The 10,145-nt window shown below is 49.5% G+C and overlaps 1 protein-coding gene across 1 annotated transcript; it reads right to left on the bottom strand.

Moving 5' to 3' along the window:
- Positions 1 to 470: 470 nt before the first annotated feature.
- B9D2 (B9 domain containing 2) lies at positions 471 to 6,572 on the bottom strand. The gene is made up of 4 exons (XM_054580824.1): positions 6,422 to 6,572; positions 5,852 to 5,943; positions 3,046 to 3,171; positions 471 to 1,056 (listed from the first exon to the last, which is right to left on the bottom strand). Exons 2-4 carry the CDS (start codon positions 5,937 to 5,939, stop codon positions 743 to 745), a joined length of 528 nt encoding a protein of 175 aa, XP_054436799.1. The 5' UTR covers positions 5,940 to 5,943; positions 6,422 to 6,572; the 3' UTR covers positions 471 to 742.
- Between the last annotated feature and the right edge of the window lie 3,573 nt (positions 6,573 to 10,145).

Raw genomic sequence — 10,145 nt, 5'->3', positions numbered from 1 at the left:
TCCTCAGCTCGCGTGGGCGGGCTCTGAGGGGGGTCTTTTAAGCCACTGGCACCTCGGCCCCGCCCCACGAACAGGGTGCTGCCTCCTGGTGGCTGAGAGCTACCAAAGCCAGCAACCCGGATGCATGTAGCTTTGATGGCTGCGCGGGGGTCACCGAGAGAATGCAGACCTGGCAGGGAGGGCTCCCTGGGAGTATGGGAACAAAGAGTTCAGGGGATCAGAGGAGGGGACCCAGAACGGAGACAGTGGGAGGCTAGGAGAGAGGGGCACAGAGGAAGCGAACCCCCCAAGGAGTGGGGTTCATAAGGGGGCACCCAGAGCGGGGAGAGGGTCAGAGCTTGAGGCAAAGGATGGGGGAGGAGAGTCTGTCATAAGAAGGTGTGTGTTGGAGAAAGTAGGGTGTCAGTGGGAGGATGGGACACAGGCCACCTGACAAGTCAGGAATCCAGGAAGGCACCCACACCTGTCAGAACTGCTCTTTTATTTAGCACTTCGATGTGCAAGGCAGCCTCTTCCCCAGACCCCTGGGACCCCACACACTTGCTGCCCCCATTTCACAGATGGGGAACTGGCTTCAGAAGGACAGCTGCAAGGCCTGAGATGCTAGCCAGGAGAGAAGCCGCCTCATGCCTTGACTGGGGTCAGGTCTGGCAGTCTCCAGAACCCATGCTTCTGACCCCTGGGAAATTCTGCCCCTCATGGGTGTCCAGGAATGTGGATGGGGCTATAGAGGCAGGGTCCCTCAGCATTCCACGCCATAGCGGTCAAAGTGGCGCAGCAGCAGGCCCAGGTCAAGGTGCACGGTGCCACCAGCAGCTGTGTGCAGGCGATAGCGGTCGGCCCCACTGTAGATGGCATCCCCATGCAGCAGCTGAGGCCCACCACCCACAAAGGCCCGTGCCAGCTGCTCCCGCCAGCTGCCCAGGGGCCGCCATGTGGGACAGTCCAACTTGTGGGTGCCCGGACTGCTGGGCACATGGCAAAAGCCGTAGCCAGCAAGCTGGCAGCGGCCGAAGATGTCTTGGGACCACACCTGGAGATGGAGCCGGGGCCAGCCTGCAAGACAGGAAAAGAGAGAGGAATGGGCACAGCTCCCCATCCTGGGTCCCCACCTCCTTGATCCCCACCAGAGACCCAGGCTCAGTCCTTTCCCCCTGGGTTTCTGCCCCAGCATCCTCTCTGGACTTCTACTCCCACACAGCAGCCAAAGGGATATTTCTGAATCCATGTTCCTCCCCAGCTCAAAACCTTCCATGGCTCCCCAGTGCCCTCAGGATAAAATCCAATTTCAACATTAGAAGCTCTTTGAAACTAGCCTCTGCTGACTTCTCTCTCTGTGGCCTCGTCCTCCGTATCGCCATCTCAGGGCAGCCTAGTCCCAAGGTGAGCAAGCTCCTTGGGCCTTGTCCTGGGCACCTCCCCCATTCCCACGCTGTCCTCTCTGAGCTCGGAGCCTTCCTTCTTGCCTCCTCCAATCCACCTTCCACCTGGCATCTGGGAGCATCTTTCTCTTCCCATGGGCTTCCCAGTGTCCTAACAATACAGTTCAGCTCCTTAGCCTGGTAGGCAAAGCCCTTGGAGATCCAGCCCCATTTCACCCTCCTTTCCGAGCCCCTCTGTGCTAGGCTCTGTTCTAGAAGCTGAGGACACAGAGGTGAACAGAGCAGACCAAAATTCCTGCCCTTGTGTAACTGACATCCTAGACAACGAACATAGTAAATAAGCAAATTATAGGGTATGTCAGATGGTGATAACTGCTCTGGAGAAAAATAAAGCTAGGTAGGGTGGGGGCGGGATGCATTTTTAGAAAGGTGATGATCAAGAAAAACTTCACTAAGAAGGGAACATTTGAGTGAGTGTTTAAAGGAAGGAAGAGAGTGGGCCATGAGGACATCTAGGGAAGAGCATTCCCAGCAGAGGGAAAAGCCTGTGCAAATGCCCTCAGGCGGGCACTGCCTGGTGGGACCGGTGGAGGACTTCAGGTCTGAAGAGGGAAAGGACAGTTGCCTGCCTCACCCTTCAATCCATTGCCCACAAGCAGCCAGAAGGGTATTTGAGAAGCAAAATCTGATTTGTCAGTCACTTGTGGCTCCCCCCCGGCCCCCCCATTCAGGGAATGGCCTCGGCTCTGCAGCCTGGCACCTCAGGACCTGCATGGCCCATCCCCTGTCCCTTCCTCCCCTGCAGTCCTCCTGCTTTCCCTCCATCTTCTAAATGCCCTGGCTCACTTTACCCTCTCTGAGCCTTCCCACACAGATCTCTTCCTTGAGCCCTCTTCCTTCCCTCTGGCTTATTAGCTGTCACTGGCCCCTCACAGCAAAGCTCAAACATCCCCTCTTCCAGGAAGCCCTCCTCGAACTCCCCAGCAGAGGCAGGAGCATCCTCATGGCTCCCACTGCCCTCTAGAATTCCCCTACCCATCCCTGTCCACTCAGGGCTGCCACTGTCTGGAAACAGCCCTGTCTCCCCCATGGGATGGCGAACACTGTGAGGACAGGGCTGGGGGCAGTCTCAATCACTGGCATCACAGGCTGGGCTCCCGGCAGGACTCCGTAAATATTACTTATATTATTGAAGCACATAGCATATTTACCCAGGCTATTTCCTGGAATCCACTCCTTTCCAAAGACCCAAATTTTCCACCAGAAAAGATTTTCTGATACCCTTTCTCCCCCGAATGCTCATTTCTGCTCAGAACAGCTGAGGAGCCCTGCCTGAGAACAGCCACCAGCCCTGCCTCTCTCTCACGCAACTCCTCCAGCTTCTTCCTGATTGAAGACTCTCTTGGTTTCTCTCTTTGAAAGCCACCTCCCCTCTTCCCCTGGCCCTCACCTTAGCCTCTCCCCCCGACCCCTGGCCTCCAACACACTCCAGAGCCAGCCATGGGTAGCCTCAGCTCAGGCTCTCCAGGGCCAGGCCTGGCTGGGAAAGGGACTCAAAGGGCAGAGGAGCAGGGGCAGGGCTTGATATTCCCAGGACCAGCCCCACTGGGTGCGGCTAACCCCATCCCTTCAGCCTGGCTCAGGGCCCAGGCCAGGAACCCACCTTGGAGGCCTTTGGTGGCAAAGTGCAGGTCAATGGGGTGAGACCAGTAGGCCATGTCCCCTATTTGGGGGGTGTCCACCTGTGTTTGGCCCTCCCGAACGCCTGACAGTAACTTCCATGCTGCCCCTGCAATGAGAACCAGGACACTGATGTACAGGGAAGGGTGGGAGGCAGCCATCAGGGAGGGGATGCCACTGGGACTGTAAAACCCATTTCTCCCTGGCATTAGGGGACAGGGGTTACAAAGCACAAAATCTGGAGCCAAATGTCTGGGTTCAAACCCTGGCATTACTTCTTCCTGCCTGTGCACACTTGGGCAAGTTACCGTTCCCTGCCTCGGTCTCCCCACCTGTCAAGTGGGTAAGATAATGCATTCCTTGTCATTTTGTGAGCAGATTAAATGAACTAATACAGACAAAGTACTTAGAACAGCGCTTGGAGCATGGTGAGTGCTGAGTAGGTGTTGGGTAACATTGTTACTATTCTCACCCTGCATTTAGAAGCCGAGTCCAAGGTGTTCTTTGACAAAGAGCATGAGCACGCTGTGAAAGGCACATAGTAATACCAGTCCTACTGAGGGCGATACTAAGAGCAAAAATGCACTGAATGCTTACCAAATGCCAGATGCTGTGCTAAGCACTTCAGTCACTTCAGTGATGAATTAATTTAATCCGCCCTCTAGGGCTCTTAATCCCCACCCCACCCCCAGTCTACAGACTCTCTCCATAGACCACGACGCCCTGTATCTGGCCTGTGTTCCCCCTCCGGAACTCATATCCCTTCATTACCCCCATCCCTATCTCTAGCCTCACTGGTCCTATTTTTGTTTCCCTCCTCAGGACCTTTGCACTGGCTGTTCCCTCTGCCTAGAAAATTGTGCTCTTGGATGTCCCCATGCCTGACTTTTATTCATCCTTCAGGGATCAGCTCAAATGCCACCTTTACAGAGTGGTTCTCGCTCGCCCTCCAATCCAAAATGAGGCCCTATCACTTTATCTCATCCAATTTCTTACAAGTACCTACCACCATCTGTAATCATTATACTCATTTCTTTATCTGCCTATTTATTTTGTCTCTCCTCCTATGAGCCCCAGGAGAGCAGGGATCTTGTACACTGCTGGATCCCCACCTCAGACTCAGATGTTAGTATACAGAAGGTGCTCAATAAATGTTTTCTTGGACAAATAAATGGGCCTGAGAGGTGTGCTAATTGAATCCCCACTTTCCATGTCAAGAGGCAGACTCTGGGGAGGAGAGCCACTCATCCATTCGTTCCATGAACAGTTAGTGAACGCCTGCTGTGTGCCACACGTTGTTCTCCAAGCGGGGCGCAGCAGGGCTGCTGCAGACCAAGGTGTCATGGCAGAGCTGGATGTAGGCTGAGCTCGGTTGGGCTGCAGAGCCCGAGCCCTTTACCTGACTACCTCTGAGCTCTCTTCAGGATTAACTGCTCCCCCCTCAACAGTCCCCTGAAATCGTAAAAACCATGAGTTATTGTTGCCTCTGATCCAAGCAAAGAAAGCACCAGGCCTTGACTCCGGCTTTTCACGTATGCTATTTCCCAACACCTCTGTGGAGAACAAATATCCCACTTTATAGATGAGGAAACCGAGGCTCCAAGAGGGGAGAGCACCTGCCCAGGGTCACAGAGCAAGTGGGGTCCAGACTGGAAACCAAGTCTGACTCCAGAGACTGCCTCTTTATCTGCTCAACTGGAGGACCACAATTTCCCAGGGCATCTCAACCACCCTACCCACCACCCTACCACCAGTGAAATCACCAAGGACCCAGGGCCTGAAAAGATTGCAACAGCAAGTAGCCACACTTGTTTCATGGGCATTTATGTGTGCTAGGCAACATACCCAGGGCTCTACAAACAAGACCCCATCCAACTCTCACATGAGCCAGGTAAACAATCACTAGGCCAGGTCCTCTCCTAAGTGCTGTTGTTATTCATTTAGCTCACACAACCACCCCATGAGGTTAAGTGCCGTAATTATGTCCATTGTACAGACAGGGAAATCAAGGCAAAGACAAGTGCCCTAGGCCACATAATAAATAAGCAACTGGCTTTGATCCCAAGCAGTCTGTGCTCTTAACCTCAACACTGTACTGCCTCTCAGCTATTAGCTTAATTTTCAAACAAGGAAACTGAGGCTCAGAGAGGTCCCCTGATTTATTAGGTGGGAGAGTTAGTATTTAAGCCCAAACCTGGCGGCCCTAACATTATACCACTCCACCATACTATTCTGCTTCACATGGGAAGGCATGAAAACTGGGACCTCTGAGGTCCCTCCTGGGCCTTGTGGATGGCCTTGGATGATTACCAGAACTCCGTTCCTACTTTCTCACCGAGAATTATGAATACAGGACAGTGGCCTTTCCTCTGTAAATCTGGAATGGAAACTTCCATTTTACAGTAAGAATTCAATAAATGGAGACTGTTAAGCAAAGAATTGAGATGGGGGAGAGGCCCAGGACACCCCTAAGCCAGTGAATGAAGTCCAAACAGTAGGGTTAAGGCTGAGTAGTGTTCTGAGGATTGGGAGTGTGTGTGGGGTCTAACCTATAGCCCCAAATCCTTAGGGGCTGTGTGTTCAGAGAATAGAAGCCAGAGTCTCCAGAGAAGGAACAGGAAGCCGTAAGAAGGGAGCATGAGACACATGGACTCAATGTGCTCCAGGGCTAGGACTCCTGAGAGCCGATGGAAGTTGCACATCAGGGACTGGGCCAGGGGATCGAGGAAGAAGGGTGGAACCTCTAGGCTGGGAGTCTTGGTGGAGAAATGAATCAGATCCGGGAATACCTGTGTGGACGCCCCACTTGCAGAAGAGGCTACTTTCTGAGAAACCGGTGGCCCCTACGATCTGCCCAATCACGTGCACCTCAGCCATGACCCTGAGAGGGTAGAAATAGAATCACAACCCTGTAAGTGTACTATAATTTCCACCCGAGAGAGGAGGAAACTGAGGCTCTCCAAATAAGGGACAGTACTAGGATTTCAAACAAGCTTCGTCAAACCACTGAGGCTGGGGTCCTAACCATGATTCTAAATGCCCCTCCAGGAAAGCGCCGAAAAAATTAAGGGATTAAGGAGGTCTGTGTTGAAGAGCTGGCATCCACTCAAAAATAACCTTCCTGCTCAGAGCAGAGGAAAGCCCCGCCCCAGGGGCCAATGGCTCCGCCTACAAGCACTAAAGCCCCGCCTCCTTGCCTCAGTCGCCCGACCCCCGACCCCTTCGGCTCCGAGAAGACCGCGTTTTCAGAGCGGGGAGCCAAAGCCCGCCTCTAATCGTACGCATGCGCTATTCCCACAGAACAGATAACTGTTAGGAGGGGCGAAAGCGACATCGGGATTGGAGTTCAAGGGCCTGACCTCCCTCTGTCCGCGGGCGCTGATTTCCCAGGCCTGGCTCGCGCTTGTCCTCGGCCCTTCGCGGCAGCGAGAGAGCCGAGGCACCACGATCCCTCCGAGGCCCCGCCGGCCTTCGTTCTCTCTCGTCGTTGCTGGGGCAACGGCAGCCTCCTCCTCTGGCCTTGTACCCGCCCTGCAGGTAGCTAATTGGTCCTAGGTGCCCTTGGGGGCGGGACTAAACTCTGATGGACGTTCTCTCTCCTCTCTCTCCATTTTGGGAAAAGTGTTTGTCCAGCCGTGACCTAAGGTCTAGCCGTTTGGGGCGTGGCCCGGTAGCCGCCATGTGCAGTGTGGCTGAAGAAGTTTGGGTGCAGCTCTTTGTCCCAGATACCCTCTTCACAAAATAAATAAACCTATCGATACCCCTTAACCCCCAAATCTCCCCCGCAACGTGGGCCACACTCTCCCGTAAGGAGAGTGCATCCTCCTGCCTCATAACTAGGAAAAAAAAATCCTTCCTCATTCAGATGGCACTCAAGAAGTCGAGGAGGGGGTTTTCCTTCCTCTTTTTAGAGTTCCTCAGGCCTCATGGAACTTCCTTCTCAGAAAAACTACCAGTCCTTCACCGTGCAGATTCTCAGCAAGGGTGGGGGCGTGGGGAATATGAGAAATGAGGAACTGAGGTCTCTATCTGCTGAAAATCCGGTTCTTAAAAACTGGATTCTGCTAGTAACTTGTCTTATGACTTTGCATGGCTCTGGGTTTCAGTTTCCTCCTCCATGCAATGGGCACAAAGGCGAGTAACTGAGTCAGAAGCACTCACGTTCTGATTAACCGAGCGGTGCCTTGCTTAGTCTCTTATGCCTCCCTCCCAGCTCGGGAGCCCAAAGGGAACGCATTCTCTTTCTTTTTTGCAAAATGGAACTGCGAAAGTTAGAATCAACAACTCAAAGTCATAGGGAGGGGGCAACATTTCAATAGGATAATATTTATATAAATAAAATAACTTAATGGGATATTTTACTAATAGATATACTTGAATGCTACCGGTCATTCAGTTATTTCTTCGTACGAGTCCCCCCCCCCACCCCCCGACACTGGTCGTTATGCATGTACGATCTCCTTTAATCCTCACAGACATCCCACCAGGTAGGTAGTATTATCAGCTTTCTTTAAAATGAAGAAATTGGGGCAAAGAGTCCTTTGCCTTAAGCCAAATTGGCCGTAATTCTGTTTTACCGTATCCCTAAATTTTGTATTATTAGCCGCTCTGCTCCAGATTCAAAGGAATATGGAGGTTGTGCTTGGATAGCATCCTGGGTGCTATCACTTCCCATATCCAATCCAACCTGTTATCAAGCCTGTCAATTCTCTTCCTTAAGTATTTTTTCTTCAATTGATTTCTTTCCTACCTGTTGGTATTAGTGATTAAGAAAATGCTTCCCAGTTTGACTTCCTGGATTTTAGTCTTGACTCTATCCCTTTTGTGTGACCTTCAATGCCTTATCTGTGACATGAGTATGAATGATGGTATCCACCCTGTTGGACTATTGTCAGGATTCAATGAATGTATGAAGCTGTTGTAAAACATCAGTATGTCCAGAGGTTCTTTAACACTCCTTTCACTAGGTGGAGCCTAATTCCTCTCCCATTGACTGCACTTGGTAACTGAGTTCTAGCTAATAGAATGTGGCAGAAGCGTTGCCCTGTGACTTCCAAAACCAGGCCATAAAAAGCATCCTTCTTGATCTGTCTTTTGGATGGTTTAATGTGAGAGAGGTCAGCCATCATGATGTAACAGTAAAGCTGTCAATAGAAAGACCCAGATGGGGAAGAACTGAGGCATCCTGCCAACAACCAGCACCATGTGAGTGACCCATCTTGGAAGTAGATCTTCCAGCCTCAATCAGATCTGCAGAGGACTATTGCGCTTGGCCAACATGCTGACTGTAACTTCATGAGACACCCTGAACAGGAAGCACTCAGTTAGCCCACCACCAGATTGCTGACTTACAGAACTATGTCGGTGATAAATATTTGTTGTTTTAACCACTAAGTTTGGGGGGATGATTTGTCACACAGCAATAGATTACTTATACAAATACATACTGAATTTAGGACAGTGCCTGGCACATAGGACAAAATGTCTGCTATTTTTGATGCTATTTATTGTTGTTACTGAAATGGTATATCTTACATATTTTTTATTTATTTTAAATACTGTATTTATTTATTTATTTTTAGAGAAGGGAAGGAAGGGAGAAAGAAAGGGAGAGAAATATCAATGTGCAAGAGATACATCGATTGGTTGCCTCTCACACACCCCAACCAGGGACCTCGCCCGCAACCCAGGCATGTGCCCTGACTGAGAATCAAACCCACACCTTTCGGTTCACAGGCCAGTGCTTAGTCCACTGAACCACACCAGCCAGGACATTTTACATATTTTTTTAAAGAAGCATGCTGAATATTTATTTATGTACTTTTTATCTTTAACTTTTAAAAAATTGTGGTAAAATACACATAACAAAACTTACCATCTGAACCATTTTTAAGTATACATGTGAGTGGCATTAAGTATATGCACATAATTATGCGACCGATCTTTAGAACTATTTTTATTTTGTAATATTGAAACTCTGTGCCCATGAAACAGCAACTCCCCATTTCCCTTCCTCCAGTCCCTGGTAACCACCATTCTACTTTGTGTCTCTATGAATTTGACTACTCTGTGTACCTCATAGACATAGAATCATTTAGTTTTTGTCCTTTTATCACGGGCTTATTTCATTTAGCATTATGTCTTCAAGAATCATCCATGTGCTAGCACATATCAGATTTTCCTGCCTTTCAAAGGGTGAATAGGATTGCATTTTATACACCCCACTTTGTTTATCCATTCATCTGTTGATGGACACTTGGGTTACTTTCACCCTTTGGGTACTGTGAATAAACCTGCTATGAACATGGGTGTACAAATATCTCTCCAAGACCATGCTTTCAGTTCTTCTGGGTCTATACCCAGAGGTGGAATTGCTGGGTCATATGTTTACTCTGTTTTTAGTGGTTTGAGGAACTGCCAGACTGTTTTCCATAGTGAGTGTGTATGTTGTTTTACAGCTTACTTTTTTAACTCGGTGATACATCTGAGGAATTTATGTTTATATAAATACTTAACTCACTCTTTTTCAAACATAGGTGTTTTGAAGTATAATATATGTACAGAAAGGTGCACATATCATAAATTAAGAGCTGGATTAAATTTCATAAACTGAATTCAAGTGATAACTAGAACTCGGCTCAAGGGAAAAACACCATCAGCTCCCTCGGATGGCCTTAATGGTAATGACGAACTGTACTTCTAACAATATGGGTTAATTTTGCCTGTTTTTGTACTTTATATAAATAAAACCATACAGTATGTATTGTTTTGTGTCTGCTGCCTGCTCAGATTTGTTTGTGAAATCCATTCACGCTGTTGCATGGGACTGTGTTGTCATCGTATAGCTTCCTGTATGTGAAGATGCTATAATTTATTTAACCATCTGTTGATGGGAATTTGTCTTAGTGGACATTTGTTCACATCTGGTTAGAGTGGAGTTGCTGGATCATAGGATAGGTTCAGCTATAGTAGACACTGCCCATCAATTTTCCAACCTGGTGTTTGGACCAATTTTCGGTATATGAGAATTCTGCCTCCTCTACATCCTCACCAACACTTGGTAGTGGTGTTCTTTTTCATTTT

Source organism: Pteronotus mesoamericanus, unplaced genomic scaffold, assembly GCF_021234165.1.
Source record: "Pteronotus mesoamericanus isolate MK-2021 breed Mesoamerican mustached bat unplaced genomic scaffold, CSHL_Meso_final contig_639, whole genome shotgun sequence".
NCBI lineage: Eukaryota > Metazoa > Chordata > Mammalia > Chiroptera > Mormoopidae > Pteronotus > Pteronotus mesoamericanus.
Note: the sequence above shows the minus strand (reverse complement) of the source record. Positions and strands in the feature narration are given on the sequence as shown.